Below are 17,005 nucleotides of genomic sequence, written 5' to 3'. Positions count from 1 at the left end.
CTTATTAATTGTCTTAGCTTGTTTTCCTGTGAAAGAAGAGCCTGTAAAAAGGGCTTCTGTGCAGGTAGTTTATTTGAAAGTAGGAGTAAAGGGCTGGGAAGAGTAAAACTATTCGATAAAAGCCAGTACAAGCATGGGCTGTCAAGTTGGCCTGAATGTGAGAGGAAGACATAGATTCAATTGTCATTGTTTAAAAATATGTACATTCTACTTTAAAACCCACCCATCTGGGTTTCTTGAAGAGACATAGGTTCTAGCAACAGTGGGTCTGTGTTCTGTTATCGCAGTAACCGGCTCGAGCTAATTAGTTGTTGCCTTTTTAGGAGATGTAGGTTTTCTCCTGTTGGCCACAGTCCCCACCACCCCCTAATATTTCCCAGCACTGAAGCTGAGTGCCAGTTAGCTATCATCACTACCTTTCCTCCCTCTTTCATGATACCTGCCAGAACTGTGTAGATATAAGAATTTATAACCCCTGCCTTAAACGATGGAATGAATTTGTGAGTTGCCAGGGTAATCTAGAGCTTCTGAAGCCATGAGAACAGGAAGATCCTTTGGAGCTGGAATGTAGAGGAACTCATTAGCATTGGAGTCCAGCACGGTGTGGCTCTAATTAAGATGGAAGGCTTAAAAAAATCACTTGCCAATGTCTGTGGGTGAGTAAACTCTGTGGAATGAACACCTCAATTAGGTAACAGGTGCCCACATCAAACCAGCAGCAGAGCCTTTGGTAATGTGTCCCAGATGTCACACACCGTGCCATTCACAGGCTTCAGTGAGATTTGCTATTGGGTATTTGTGCCTTCTTTACAGATGTCCTAATTTGTTTGAGAAAACGTCTGTGTTTATACATTCTCATGCATTTCATGAAAAAAGTTTTTTTTTTCCCCTGACCTTGTTCTGTTAATGCTATCTAAATTTCATATTTCAGGTGAGTTCAAAGCCCCAGTGGCAGCAGGCGGCTCCGTCATTCCATTTGAGTGTAAAGCAGGATGAAGGTATTCCAGAGCAGTTTAGTGTTAAAAATCAACAATCATATGGTAAGAACTCTAATATTCTATCTTAGACTTCAAGGACATTTTCTAGAGAAAAAAATCACACAATATTTAGTTAATTAGAGCAATGAAATCGTAAACTGAAATATTTATGTAAAGTAGAAAAATTTATCCCAAGTGTGTTCCCTAAGAAAATAATTGAATCCGGTTCTTAGTTATTTCAGGCTGTTGTAAATGCTATAAAAGCTGATATTTTAGGAATTGGGATGTTTATAATAAAACTTTGATTTATTGTATTCAGAATTTGCCTCTGTATCAAAGACTAAAGTTTTTTCTAAGGGGGATTTTAATAAGTTGTAAACATTGCTTCTAAATTATTTATATTAATATTTTTGACTTATCAGATTGATTGTATTGAATATTAACATTTTTTTCATCATGGTTCTTTAAATTTTCTGCAATAGTTTTATATTATGTTTTTATAATAATTTTAATCTTCATTTTAAGAAGGTTCTATGCAAATATAATTGAAAATCTGAGTTTATTAACATTAATCAAAATATAAATTAATGAATATTCTTGAAATAAAGGTTTCTCATGATGACATAAAATGAGAGTTAGTTTAACTTCCTCGTAGTGAAAGAAAATATGGTTACTTAAGAACATAAAGAATGTAGTTTTTTTCTTAAAACATGCTTCAGCATTTTATTCTAACCACTTAAATATTTTAGCTTACTTTTTAGATGACTAATTTATGCCTTTTTTTAAAAAATTCAAGTTGAATACATGGAACGCTTTGGAAAAAAGGGCAAGTTACTCGACCAGATTGATGATAGTCATGCTGGACCATCTACTTCCAAATCAAAGAGCAAGTCTCCACATAAGGAACGAGAAGACTTTAGAAGCACTCTTGTTAATGTCATTATGTAAGTTCTATAAGCTAACCAGTGTTATCCTCTTTAGAGCCCCTGGGAACTTTTTAATCTAAAATTATAAGAATTCTGTGCCTCTCTAAGGATGCCTGAAAGCCTTGTTGGAATGAGGTCAGGGTATAAATAACGAAAGACTGAGCTTAACTCTAAAGTGTCTCACTTTTAAATATCATCAGCTGAAAAGGTATGTTGATGAAAATGATCAATTAAAAAAATCTATAATAGGGATAGGAGAGAGTTTTATTCAAGCCAAACTGAGGACTATAATCTAGGAGATACAGGTTCAATAAGCACTTGACTTGTGTTCCTCCAGACTACAAAATGGGGGGAGGCTTATAAAGACAAAAACTACAAGGTTACAGTTAGTTTCATGAGTTGTTTATCAAGAATTATAATTGGATCTGGCAAGAAGGAAGGATGCTTGTTAAGTAAGGATTGGTTGGGGTCCAAAATGGTTGCATAGTTACAAGGGGTTGTAGCTGGCAGCTGCTAGTGGATACTGTTTTGAGCATGGCTGGTGGTATCCTTGAATTTGATAACAGTTCAGAAAATTTAAGTTCTCAGTGATGCAGGAACATGTCTGAAACCACATCCACAATGGCCACCTGGCTCCATTTTAAACGCCTGAAACAGTCACTCCATTTAGATTTTTAAATGCAATCTTTTCTTTAATGGTTGAAACAGATGTACAAGGCATGTTTGACGGGCCGTAAGACAGGCTGTTTGAGTTAGCATGAAGTTCAAGCCAAACCATGTATAAGCCAGAAAGACTTCCCCGTACCTCAATATATGAACATTTCTTCCATCAGGTGTCAATATTAATACTTGGTGTTGGTTGAGAGAGCTGAATGTCTGGGAATTCTGGTTGTAGGCATGCTGCCTGGTAGAAGATTTGGGGCAGTTATTTTTTTCCCCATCTTGTCTGTTCAGGTGATGTGGTGACTTCCCTGGCATTGTGGGTCTCCTTGTGTATAAAAGGAAGGAACTGGGCTGAAATGATCAGCAGTGTGATCAGGGCAGGGCTTGCCCAGTCTGAAGTACAGATCTGTTTACGGAGGGCAATGCAGATGCAAGTCACCAGTTCCTCTTTGCCTGTTTTTTTCACAGCTTGACGCTAGTTGTTCAATAGCCCCTTTCTTTCATCCTGACTCTCAACGCACACACACTGCCATTGGTGAACAGAATTTAGTGACACATTACAGTAAGTCACTCACCCACAGAGCTCCATTTTACTGTCCCCATGTGACACCTTACTGGCTGGATAGGCATCTTGAGGGGAGGGCAGTGGTGACTGTGTGCTGACAAAGGGATGGCAGATATGTGGGCTCCTGGGCAGTTAGATCGTGGGCGTGTGCCTCTGCGAGAGTGGTTTGGAGTTTGCTTTTGCCAGGCACCACTAGACATTACCAACTTGGCCCACTTTCTTCAATTAAGCCCTCTCAGAACACACGAACTTGGAGTAAAATCAACACTCCAAGCCGTGGGTGGGTAGGCCTCTGGTTACAAACTCATAGAAGCAGTTTTTTCTCCTCCCAATGTCCTGGCCAAGACAAATGATCTTCTTGACACAACTTTCCTGTGCCTGTCATTTTTGGTCCTCCTCTGGTTGAGGATAGAGCCCGTCTTGGGTTTCAGCTTCATACAGAGGTCTGGGTTTGAATTCTCCATTTAACTCCAGCCTACAGAATCATCTCCTGACCCCCATGGGCATTAAAGTCCAAGGCTTCGCCCCACAAGGGCAGCCGTAGCCTCGGGGGTTGGCTGTTACTCTGCCTTGTCATTCCATCTTTTCCCTCCTGAGTATTTCCTTTTTTTCTTGTGAGCTCAGCTATGCATTCAAAGGAGCTTTGTGGCAAATTATCCAGTATTTATAGAATGGTACTGGGAGGTTTTTCAGATTATCTTTGCTGCTGTGTTATAAGAAACAGAAGTCTCTTTTTAATCATTATGTCATTTTTAGTTATACCTTTAACAAACACTATATGGATGGTCTTATTAAATTTGAGTTTCTGGACTTTAGTAGCATGTTTAATCCCATTTGTAGTTATTGGTATTACATATTTCTTATTTTGTATTTTCTATTTACTGTATGTTACCTTTGCTTATTTAATCTTTTTTATTATTTCTATTGAATTGAATTTTCTGTCCCTTTATTCCTATTGGCTTAAAAGTTATCAAATATATTTTTATTCTTTTAGTGGTTACCCTAGCATTTAAAGCCACATATAATAACTTATATTTTTAAAAGTTTAAAATTCATTTGATCCATCTTCCCTCTGAATAATATGAAAGGACCTTCGAGTGCTTTAACTTAGCTCTGAACCTTCCTTTGCATTTTTCATGTGATTGTTTGTTTCTACCAATATTTCTATAATATTTTAGTTTTACCAAGTCCTTAAACTCCCCATACTCTTTTTCTAAAGCTCCTACTTACTTAGATTTACTAACATGTTTTCTAATTTTTTAGAAAGTTGCCTTTGCATTCCACTCCTCACTTCCGGGTTCATTTTATTTTTTTGCTGAAGTCCTTCCCTTAGTAGTTCTTTCAATGAGGATCTGTGGAGAGTAAACTCGAGACTTTTATTTTTTGTAAAGGTCACTACTATTTTGCCCTTACTCTTGAATTAATGACTAAGCTCACTACAGAGTTAAAGGATAATAGTAATTTTTTCCCTACAAATATGGAAAACATTGAAAACTGTTAACAATTTTCCCCAAATAAAAATAGAATATATTTAAAGTGTACAATGTGATGATTTATTATACTTACACATTGTGAAAGGATTTCCAGCAATCAAGTTAACACATCCATCACCTGACATATTTACCTTTTTTTGTGTGTGTGAGAACCCTTAAGTTCTACTCTCTTAGCAAATGTCAATTACACGATACAGTATTATCTATAGCCACATGATGGCATATATTATTGTTGATGAGAAGCCTTTTTTGCTTTATTTGTTACTTCTTTGTTTGCAATCTGTTTGTACTGTCAGTTTGTCTTTTCAAAGCCTTCTATATAGTCTGTAAAAAACAGATTTAGCGAGATATAATTTATATACCATTACATTCATCCACATTAAAAATGTACAATTGAATGAATTTTAGTAAATTTCTGTAGTTGTGCAACCTTCACCAAAATCCAGTTTTAGAATACTTCTGTCATTTACATCTGTCATTTACAAGTTCCCTTTTGCCCATCTCAGTTAATCCTTTCTACCACTGGTTGCCCCAGGCAATCATCGATCTGCTTTCTGTTTCTATAGCTTTGTCTTTTCTACAATTTCACATAAATGGAATCATACAGTATGTATGTTTTTGAAATCCATCTTGTTTACTGTTTCTTATTTGGGGCTATTATGAATGATGCTGCTATGAGCTTTGCATGCTGGTCTTTTTGTGGACATCTGTTTTCACTTCTCCTGCGTAGATACCTATTTATAGAAATTCTGGGTAGTGTAGTAGGTGTATGTTTAAATTTTTAAGACATTCCTAAGCTGTTTTCCAAATCATCATACTATTTTACATTCCCACAGGAATGTATAAAGAAGTTTCTAGTTTCTCTACATTCTTGCCCACACTTTGTCTTTTGTTGTGTTTTGTCATTCTAACCATTCTAGTAAATGTGTTGTCGTATCTTATCATGGCTTTAGGTTGTATGTCTCTAATGACTAATAACGATGGACATCTTTTTTGTAGTTGTTTGGCATTCACATAATTTCTTTGGCGAACTGTCAACTTAAACCTATTGCCCATTTAAAAAAATTGGGTTGTTTGTCTTATTATTGCCTTGTAAGAGTTTTTTATATAGTGTCTATGCAAGTCCTTTATCAGATATATCTTTTGCAAGTATTTTCTCCCAGTCTGTGGCTTATCTTTCCATTTCCTTCTTGGCATTTTTTGAAAAGCAAACGTTTTAAATTTTGATGAAGCTCAACTTATCAATTTTTTTCTTTTATTGTTCATGCTTTTGGAGTCATATCCAAGAAACTTTTCCTATCACAAGATCATAAATATTTTCTCTTATGTTTTCTTAGAAGTTTTAGCTTAGCTCTAGTTTTAGTTTTAGCTCTTACATTTATGTGCATGCTTTATTTCAATGAGGTATCTGTGTTATGAGGTAAGGGTTAAGGTTCATTTTTTTGCATATAGATATCCAAATGTTTCAGCCGCATTTGGTGAAAAGACAGTTTTCATTGAATTACCTGGGTATCTTTGTCCAAAATCATTTGACCATATATAGGGTTCTATTTCTCTTGCATTTACCTATGTGTCTGTATTTACACCACTTGTCATGTAGCTTTATATTAAGTTTTGAAATCAGGTAGTTTAATTCCACAAAATTTATTCTTCTTTTTCAAAATTGTTTTGGCTATTCTAGGTCTTTTGCATTTTCATATACTACACTTTAAGATCAGCTTGTCAGTTTCTGCAAAAAAAAAAAAAAAGAAAGAAAAAGCTTACTGAGATATAGTAGACAATGCATTGAAACTATAAATCAATTTTGAGAGAATTGCCATTTTAATAATATTGAGCCTTCCAGTCCATGAACATGTTATTTCTCTCCATTAAATTAGATTTTCTTTAATTGCTCTCATTAGTGTCTTGTATTTTTAATGTACAAGTCTTAGACTTTAAAAATATTGTTCTTGAGTATTTTTCTTTTTGATGTGAATGAAATTATGTAATTTCATTTTCTGATTATTCTTTCTCCGTATATAGAAAAATCTATTGAGTTTTTGCTTGTTAATTTTATATCATAAGACCTTACTAAACGTGCTTACTAGTTCTGGAGCTTTTTAAAAGATTCCTTAGAATTTCCTACATATCAGTCATGTTGTCTGCAAATAATAGATTTATGTCTTCATTTTCAATTTAGATGCTTTTCATTTCTCTCTCTTTCCATTTTACACTTGTTGGGTCCTTCAGTACATTGTTTTTCTTTTTCTTTTACTTTTTTTTTTTTTTGCGGTACACATGCCTCTCACTGTTGTGGCCTCTCCCGTTGCGGAGCACAGGCTTTGGATGCGCAGGCTCAGCGGCCATGGCTCACGGGCCCAGCCGCTCCACGGCATGTGGGTCTTCCTGGACTGGGGCACGAACCCGCGTCCCCTGCATCAGCAGGCGGACTCTCAACCACTGCGCCACCAGGGAAGCTCCAGTACGTTGTTGAATAGAACTGGTGATAGTGAAATTCCCAGTCTTATTGGGAAAGCGTTCAGTCTTTCACATTTATGTAGGATGTTAGTTGTAGGTTTTTAAGATACTCTTTATTAGATTAATGAATTTCCCTTCTTTTCCTAGTTTGTTGAGAGGTATCGTCATGAGTGGGTGCTGGATTTCTGTCAGATGCTTTTTCAATGTCCATTGAGATGATCATTTGATTTTTGTCCTTTTGAAATATGGCATATTACATTAAATGATCTTCATATGTTAAACCTTGCATTCCTCTCACTTAATCATTATGTATATGTAATATACATAATGGATTTGTTAAAATTTTAAGGATTTTCAAATCTACATTAATGAATGATATGGGACTGTACTTTTCTTGTGATGTCTTTGTCTGGCTTTGGTATCGGGGTACTACTGGCCTCATAAAATGAGTTAAGTGTTTCCACCTCCTCTATTTTCCAAATGAATTTGTGTAGAATTGGTGTTGTTTCTTCCTTACTTGTTTGATAGAATTTATTAGTGAGGCCATCTGGACCTGAACTTTTCTTTGTGGAAAGATTATTACTTACTAATTCAATTAGTTTACTTGATATAGATCTCTTCATATTTTCTATTTCTTCTTGAGGCATGTTTGATACTTTTTTACCTTTTAGGAATATATTCTTTTCATTTAAGTTGTCTAATTTTTAAAAGAATTATTTATTTATTTATTTGTTTGTTTATGGCTGTGTTGGGTCTTCGTTGCTGTGCACGGGCTTTCTCTAGTTGCGGCAAGTGGGGGCTACTCTGTTGCGGTGGCTCCTCTTGTTGCAGAGCATGGGCTTTAGGTGTGCAGGCTTCAGTAGTTGTAGCACGTGGGCTCAGTAGTTGTGGCTTGCAGGCTCTGGAGTGCAGGCTCAGTAGTTGTGGCGCACGGGCTTAGTTGCTCTGCGGCATGTGGGATCTTCCCGGACCAGGGTTCTAACCTGCGTTCCCTGCATTGGCAGGTAGATTCTTAACCACTGTACCACCAGGGAAGTCCCCTGAGTTGTCTAATTTGCTGGCATAAAGTTGCTCAGATAATTTCCTTGCTGTCAGCCTTCCTATACATTTCCTCCCTTGGTACCTGTTGATTGCAACACGAGAGCCTTTTCTAGGGGTCTCCTAGGCAGATTGGTTTCCTTCCTGCATGAGTTACGGTCTGTGGTGTTCTCAGTTGTTTCATCTGTTCTTTATCTTCTTTTCATGTTCCAAAAATTTGTTGAAGTATCTACTCAGCTGATGACCCTCTAGTTGCTTTACAGTCCTGGGTTCAAATTATTACCATTTTCATAGGAAAACTTGAAAAAAAGAATGTTTATGTCACCATCTTGAACCAAAAATCTCTATTGATAAAGAGAAAAAATATCAATATAGTTCTTTCAGTTTTGAGAAATAAAGTACATCATATTTTCTCTTTAACAGGCAAAGTGTCTCCAGTATTGATTGATTTATTTCTGAATGGAATGTTGCTTTGATGGAAAGAGCATGACAGTTTAGAAGCACATATGGATGGGCAAATCCTTGGTTTTGTATTTAATTAACAGTGTGATGAAGGGGAAGTTATTTAATCTCTCTGACATTGTTTCTTCATCTGTGCAGTGGGGATAATTATGTCATTGTCTCCTGTAACAGTAGGTGTGGGGATTAGAGAAAGCTTCTATTATTGTTCCTAGCAGCAGGATCTTTGCCTGCGGCCACCGAAGGATAGAATTATAGAGTTTTAGAGCTGAAAGGATCTTCATTCTGACTGCAAGAACTTCTGCAGCCTCTCCTATAGCCCCTAACCTCCTCCCTCTTCACCTCTCCTGACCTTGCTGCATCCTTCTAGGTCCACATCACTCACACAGAGGATGAAGTTTGAGCGTCAGGATTCAGCAAAGTAGATAGGATAAGCATTTCTTCCATTAAAAAACAAAAAAAACCCAATCCATTTATTAAGGTCATATACTTTCTAGTGGCAGAATCTGAACCCAGATGTCCTGATTCCTGAAGTACCTTACTGTCATTAGTATCTTATTACTATACAAACACCAAAATAATGAGATGATTACTTTTGCAGTTAAAATAACCCTTCTCTTTCAAGCCACAGAATACCCTGAAGATCTGAGACATTCCTGAGACATTCCTGAGACATTGCCTTGCCTCTCTTCTCTGGTCCATTTAGTTGAAAAAAATAAGTCTAAAGTTCACAAGATAGTGGATTCCAAGATTTGCAAAAAACTAAGTCAGAAGATCCATTCTGGGTACCTACTTTGGTATGATATCTCAGACAGATATTCAATAAACCTACAGTCTCCACTCACTGGACAATTAGTGGGGAGAAGTATTTTATTACACAGCATCACTAACCTGTATTCATCCTGATGAAGTTGGGACCTGGAGCATGATACATTCAATGATAGAGAGGTTAAAGGTATCACAGAAAAACTTATTTTCCTGAAGATGTGAACTTTTCACACATTGGAGCCCCAGAGGAAGTTACAAAATGTAGCTCATATCTGATATAGGTTTTGAATTGAATTATACCTAGAAACGTTATAGTATTATATGAACAGTTAGCCAATAATGAAAACATAGGAGCATGTGAGCTTCTATGTCATTTGTTGCTAACTTCTAATATGTGTTCCTAGAAATCTGAGAAATGGTCTCTTGAAGAATGTATCTGTGTCTCTGGCAAAACTACATTTAGAGTCTTTCCCATCGGTGCTCTTCTAAACGTCATATTTATAAATAACCATACATGTTTTAGGAATAATGCAAGAACATTCCTATAAAAGTTCAGAGAAGAGAGATGATTTTGGAGCAATGAGCAAGAATGAATAAAGCCTATCAAAAAGGATGTGGCCTCTGAATTAGATCTTTCAAATCACTTTCAATAAAACTCTCTCTCTGAATAAAGAGAAGGTATTCTGGGAGGAATACGGTACCAAATAAATATGTTTACTATTTTTAAAATGTTCCACAATGCCTTTTTTTCTTGTTTTATAAAAGACAGTCTGACAGATAAATCTATTGATTTATGTCCTAACTGCAATTTATATACATTTGAATAGTGTGTTTATCATTTTCTTAGGCAACAAGATGCTGTCTTAGACTCAGCTACTCTGGATGAAAGCACATTGCCAAAACTAACCAGTTCTGCAATAGAGAGAGACATCTTGGTAACAAGCTATTTCTTTTGTCAGTATAATTGAAAGTAAAGGAAGCACTTGAAGGTGCTCTTGTGCCTTTGAGTTTATTCTGTGCTCCTTCCTGTGCAAATACATGGATGTAGGAGTAAAGATGAAGTTCCATAAAATTGCTCTATTGGATTAATGGAGGAAATTATTCTTCCCCTCGTTTCCTAAGGCCACAGTCAGAGAATCTCAAGTCTCCCTGCTCCCTATGTTTAAAGCTAGCCTCAGTCATGTATAGCTTTTACATGTCTTTATTCTATGAGAAATTATTTTAATTACCTAATGTACATGTCACAGAGCATATTAACTTACTTTAGAAAAAAGTAATTCTTCAATGATTTCAAATATAGAATTTTTTAAAAGCAAATGTCAGTGACTTTAACATTGCTAATTTGAAAGTATTTTTTGATGTTTAAATTTTTTTCTGATAAGTGACATGTAAAAACTTGGGAAAGTATATTGACATTAAATGTCCATTGTTAGAGAAATACTGTCATGTCTTAAAATGAATTTTTTGTGTACATATTTAACAACATCTGTAAAATTATGGCATGAAATATTAACAGGCCAATTGGAAATTTTGTAAATCCTGTTGGATAATATTTCTGAGATTAATGAATAGGGATACTGATTCACTTACAGCTTTTAAGATCTACTTCTGATTATCAATAACACAAGGACAAAAACGAACATACTAAATTTTCACACATTTATAGAACACTAAATTCTACCTCCACATATGAGTTCTGTTTAGTACATCATATATTTAGTAATGTAACTTCAAGTTTTAGGGTGTAGTTATGAATTAAGGTAAGAGTTTTAATTTTCATGAAATAAGTTTTTTTTTTAACTTAGAAGAGCTCAAATAATGCCAATATGAATTGCAAAAAATAATTTTTTATGATTTGTAAATACTCTCTTCTACTAAAACTTTAATTTTGCTCAGTGGTTTTAGTTTTGATAAATACTTCTTTTATTATAGTATTAAACCCATCTCCATTTCTCATTATCTTTTCTGTAGAGATATTACTATTATATCCACCATGGAATTGATACGGACCACGTAGCCCCAATGGAAGATTCTTGGCTGGAGCATGTATTGAATTTAGTCCCCCAACATCTGAAAGTCCTCACTAACAGCATACTTGCATTATCTGATGAAATGAGAGAAGATTATCTTCTTAGTGTAAAAAAATCCATAGGTAAATCAGTATTTCTCTTTCTAATTTGAATGCGTCTTATTAAAGATAAATTTTTAAAAATTTAAAGTTAACACCTATATTTGAAACTATTTATATTTATTAGGCTGTTTCTTGTATTGTGGTTACATTGCTTAAGATCTCAGGCAAATTTCATTAATAAAATATAGCAAAAATTTTTAAAAACCGTCTTTCTATTTGTAGGGCTATATCCCCTAAACAAAGGACATAACGGAAACAAATTTTAAAATGTTAATTAATTAATATTAATATTACTGATATCATAAACTAGAGTGTGATTAATTACAAAACTACTGCTATGGACCAGAGGTTGGCAAACTACAGCTCATAGGCCCAATCTGGCCCACTGCCTGTTTTTGTGAATAAAGTTTTATTAAACACAGACACACACATTCATTTGCATATTATCTATAGCTGCTTTTGCACCATAAGAGATTGTTGAGTAGTTGTGATAGAGACCTTGTTGCTCACAGAGTTGAAAATACTTGCAGTCTGGCCCTTTACGTGAAAGTTTGCTGACTCATGGTATAGACCAATAGGCTCTAAGACTGACATTATCAGAGCCATTTAAAAAGTACTCATTTCCAGACCCATCTGAATTAAAATCTCTGGAGGCAGTCTTTCAAATCTGTGCTTTAAAAAAAGGTTCTTCGATTGCTTGTGATAGTAAGCCTGATATAATTGATGCTATGTCAAAGTTGGAGAAATCATACTGCTTTGAAATGGTTGCGGGACCCTTCAGGGAGGAGGGCATTCACTGCATTGAAGACTCCTATTGAGTGTTTTGATCATGTAAAGAGCCATATCCTTGCCCCCAAAGAGTTCATAGTGTAATGAGGGCCATGGACAAATCACTAAATTATAAAGCAAAGTAGCAAGTACAGTGAGGAGAGAAATCGAGAACATGGTCTAAGGGAGAAGAGGTCATGCCTGACTTGTTAGGAAGGACTCTGGCACCTGAACTGAGTTATGAAGGATGAACATATACAGACTAGGGAACACGCATGGCCTAGGAAATGGTGGGAATGATGGCAGACAAGAGCGAAAGGCTCTTCTGACCTTGCAAGCGGCTCTGATGGCCAAAGAAGAGGGTGCATTTTGGGAAGGGGATAGAATACTAAGGGCCTTACATGCTTTCTTTTAAGCATTTGAAGGTAAAGGAGAGTCACTGAAGGATTTTAGGCAGAGGGATAAAAACATATTTGCATTTTAGAAAGAGCATCTTCAAAGAAAAGCAAGAAAGTTAGAATTAACTGAATTAAAGACTGCAGAGGCAGAAGTAGCTCACTTTACTGATTTCATAACAAGGTAGTTCTATGCTCTTAAGCAATTTAAAAGAGAACAGCAAAGCAATATGTATCTTTCCTCAGTGAAGGGAAACTACTGCTACTCTGTATTGTTGACCTTCAATTCAACAAGAACAATTTTGGTGGAAGAGCTAAAAAGGAAAATGTATCAATAATATTAAGAGCAATGATTTTCGAATGAAAGAACAGGAACATTGTTAAGAAAGGGTATATATATTCTCAAAGACACAGACATCATAGATTTTCTCATAAAAATTTTAAAATTGTGTTTATAAATGCACAAATCTCTCATTATTTTAAAAAAACTTAATGTAAACAATTTTAAAGGAATTAGTTTTGCAATTGCTTGGGAAATACTATAATTACTATAAGGTTGTTGATCAGAACTTTTCAACTTTCTTTTAGTTGATTTTGTTTTAAAAGATCCTAGAGAAAAGGAAGATGACAGAAAGGTAGAAGAACTTCCACCCCATCGTGCTGAGTAAGCAATCAGGTTCCACTAAGAATATTGATTTTTTGCAGTCATTTCTCTGTATGTGGATATATTTATACACTGGTTATATTTTCTCATATGTATGTTTATAATTTGTGTACTGCATATATACAACTGATCATACTATCTTTGTTTATGTATTTAAGCCCTAACATGTTATGTTTACAAATTGATGGATAGATGGGTAGGCAAACACACACTGACAGATGGATGCCTATGTGGTTAAAACATAAGTGCTCTGGCGAAAGACCTTGATACAGATCTTTTATCTCCACAGCTCCAAGCACAGGCTTTAGATGTGTTAGGGACATGAAAGCTTGAAGGCAATTTGAATGCCCCAAAACACAGTGGGAATGTTGCAGAAGATATGCAAACACAGAATATATTACATGGATTAAAATATAGAACACATATGGGAAAATCCACTTGCTATATATTTTCCCTAAAATAACATTTAGGAATACATCACTTAAATAGTTTGAAGAATAGAACTTATGTGATTAAGTAACCACTTCAGTTTTACTTTCTTTCTTTTGTATCATTTAAAAGTGCCCCAAATTGTTTCTCTTAACAACTAAAAAAAAAAAAAAGGCGATGTATCTTCTATGGAGAACAGCTTTTCTCCCAGGGATAGACAAAAACTATCCTTTGTAATTGTAAAGGTGATATGACCACAAATGAAAAACTGAATTAACTTTACTATATATTAAAACAAGACTAAGTGTTTAAAATCAATGAGAATAAAAAAAATTTACTGGCATAAAATGTAAATGTTTAAATATACTCTGAAAGATGAAAATGGCCCATCTTTAGTATATAAAAGATGATTAGTCAAGTCGGAGGAGTTACAGAATAAATATCTTTAAATAGAATGTTACTGTTTATGATTTTGTAAGTGACCTTTATACAGTCAGAGGTGAAGTTCAAGAAGATTTCCAGGCTGGAGTATATTCTTAAAATGTTTTAAAAACAATAGGGGCATAAAATGTTTAAACGTTTCCTTAAAAATTTTTTTTAAGATATATATAAAACGTAGCTGGCTACTCTTCCTGCTTGATCACTATTAGTTATTTGTGGACTCCATCACATCAAGCATTTAGAGAAAAACAATTGCCTTATGTGATAAAAATTCAAATCTAATTTTATCTGCGTTAGTTAAAAATTATACTAAACCACAAAGAGTATGATTTTTATATACTTTAAAACATAATTACATGTTTTGTTATTACCATAAGGGATAAATCCTATTTTTAATTCAAAATAACTCAAAAAATTATTACTCAAATAAAATTATTACTCAGAAAGTACTTTGACTTTTATAAGACTTTCTGATTTTTAAAGCAGATGACTATTTTCTCTTTGCTTTCAGAATGGAAATTCTTCCAAAACCTTGGAGGAAATCTTTTTTAGCTGCAAGCAGTTATATTAGGGATCACTTGAACGCAATGAACCCTACAATGTTGGCGGTGCTAGATTTGTGGCACAGTACTTTTAAGTAAGTATTTCTGGTCTTACTGAGGTTTTTTTGTTGTTGTTGTTTGTTTTGTTTAAGAGAGATGAAAGTTATTACATCTTAATTATTTCTTTTACTATTTTAACTATAAATTTTAAAAATAATTACAAATCTAACCTAAGTAAGCATGGTTTTAAACAACATAAAAGTGTATAGGGTAAAAGTGAGCGTCGCCATTATGTCTTACCGAGTTCTCCCTTCCCCACCCCTGCCAGGTTACCATATATACTTTAAGGGGTAATCACAGTTAAGGGGCTGAATCGCCATGCCTCGTTTTAAGTCCCACAGAACATTCGCTGCTACAGTCATCTATACTGTTTAGAAACCGAGGTAATACTGCCCATGTGATTAGCATGAGGTGAAGTTTCTGGGTGACTCTTGGGGATCATGCATCTCCTTGTGGGCGTCGTCATGGTGCGAAAGGTGCAGAGCTGGATGTGAAGACTGGTGGGCGCTATGGAGTTACAGACCTTGGCCCTAGGGCTGAGGACAGTTTACCTCGCAGTTGAGAAGTTCCAGCTTCATATTCCCTCCCTTGTGCCGCCCCTTCCAAGGCACTGAGGGGGCATCCTAGCAGTAGGCACACGTGGACATAACCTATTTCTAAAATATGCAGAAGTAATACAGATTTATATCATTTTTCTTAAAGAAGCCCTCTCAAAACCTGAATGGGTCCCTGTCTCGTGATAGAGGACATGGCAGCCTGGCCTCCAAGGTGGTCCCATGAGCCTTTTCTCACCCTTCCAGCCAAAGCCCCAGTTTACATGCAGTCTGTTTTCCAGGGTCTCCTGGTTCTTAATTGCAGGTATTGTCATGAGGACACAATAATGAGCACATTTTCTCGCCTCCTGCAGACCAGCAAAGGGAAAGCTAAGAGCTTTGGGTGCTTCAGAAGCACAGCTGTTGTCTCTGCTCTGGAAAGCACCCCTGCACATACACTAGGGGGGCCTCACCGACCAACTTCTCTGAGCTCCTTCTGAAGTTGGGATCCTTAGTGCTCAGGAGCACCTATAACCCTAACCCTGCTCCCAGTCCTGCTTGAGGAAGCCAAGCCAGCCAGAATCGCCCCAGCTCTGCCACCCTCCCATCAGACGCTCTCCAGTTCCCACCTGTGAGATGAGTGTGGGTTTGTGGTGTCTAAGGCCCCTCCCCTCCCTCACTCCATCCCTCTCTCCCTTCCTTCCTTTTTAAAACAAATTTTAATGTAATTTCTTTACACAGATACATATGTAATTAATATGATTACACAAGTGTGATCATATACACTTTTTAAGTGCAGCCCTTTTTTCTTTACTTTGCCTGACTCCCACCAGCCTGGCCTTTCTTTTCCTCGAACATGCCCTTCTTTCTACCAACCCAGCCAAAGACATGATAACCATTAGTGGGGCATCTTCCCATACTTTTCTTTGTGCTCACGTAGCCAAATATATATGTATATCCACATACGTGGATATACATACACAGCATAAAACTGGCTTTCGTCAATGAGACTGTTGACTCCTAGAAAGCACATCCTTTCAAGTTTCCACTGTATAATGTGGATTTCTTTGTCTTCCTGAATTTGTCTTATAGGAAGAGGCCATCTCCCTGCCCCATACTTTTCTCATTTTGTTTCTTTTGAGTATTGAGACTCAAATATCTCTCCCTGACAAGGCCCATGATCTAATTTTGTCTGCAGTGATGAGATCCTACTATACAGTATATCACTTTCACAAAGGATGTTTACATGCAGTAGTACATTTCATTTTCAAAACACCGCCACAGTGTTTATTCTTTTAATATCCATTCATACATGGAACTGCTAGAACACACTGGGCTGGATGCTGGAGGATGAGCACGATTGCCTAATATTGTTCATAAAGGGCTAGACTTTGTCTATTGTACAATGTCAGGAGGCAAGAGACAAGAAAATGAAAGGAGGAAGGGGAAGAAGAAAAAGTAACAAAGCCGAGATAAGAGAACAGTAAATAGTAGATATGTCCAAAATTAGTGTCCAGGGATGTGGTGGCAGAGATGTTAGTTGCAGCAGCTGAAGCAAACCTCAGAGCTTCCAGGGTAGAGACAAATGAGAAAGAAGCTTTGCAGTCGGTGGGTGGGAAGAGAGCCCCACCAACTCCTATGTTGCCTTTGCCAGCATAAGTTGTTTTTACTCTCTGTGTGAATATTAAGAGTGGGA

At 36.2% G+C, this 17,005-nt stretch overlaps 1 protein-coding gene across 1 annotated transcript in view; it reads left to right on the top strand.

Annotated features, from left to right (window-relative positions):
* The window catches only part of DNAH7 (dynein axonemal heavy chain 7), a 248,183-nt gene that overhangs the window by 22,785 nt on the left and 208,393 nt on the right, over window positions 1-17,005 (top strand). The window contains exons 4-9 of the mRNA XM_065880632.1: window positions 932-1,040; window positions 1,774-1,921; window positions 10,194-10,281; window positions 11,318-11,498; window positions 13,229-13,304; window positions 14,686-14,811. Coding sequence (XP_065736704.1) covers window positions 932-1,040; window positions 1,774-1,921; window positions 10,194-10,281; window positions 11,318-11,498; window positions 13,229-13,304; window positions 14,686-14,811 — 728 coding nt within the window. The remainder of the gene's footprint in view (window positions 1-931; window positions 1,041-1,773; window positions 1,922-10,193; window positions 10,282-11,317; window positions 11,499-13,228; window positions 13,305-14,685; window positions 14,812-17,005) is intronic.

The sequence above is a fragment of the Phocoena phocoena genome, chromosome 7 (assembly GCF_963924675.1).
Source record: "Phocoena phocoena chromosome 7, mPhoPho1.1, whole genome shotgun sequence".
Lineage (NCBI taxonomy): Eukaryota > Metazoa > Chordata > Mammalia > Artiodactyla > Phocoenidae > Phocoena > Phocoena phocoena.
This window is presented reverse-complemented; position numbering and strand designations above follow the sequence as displayed.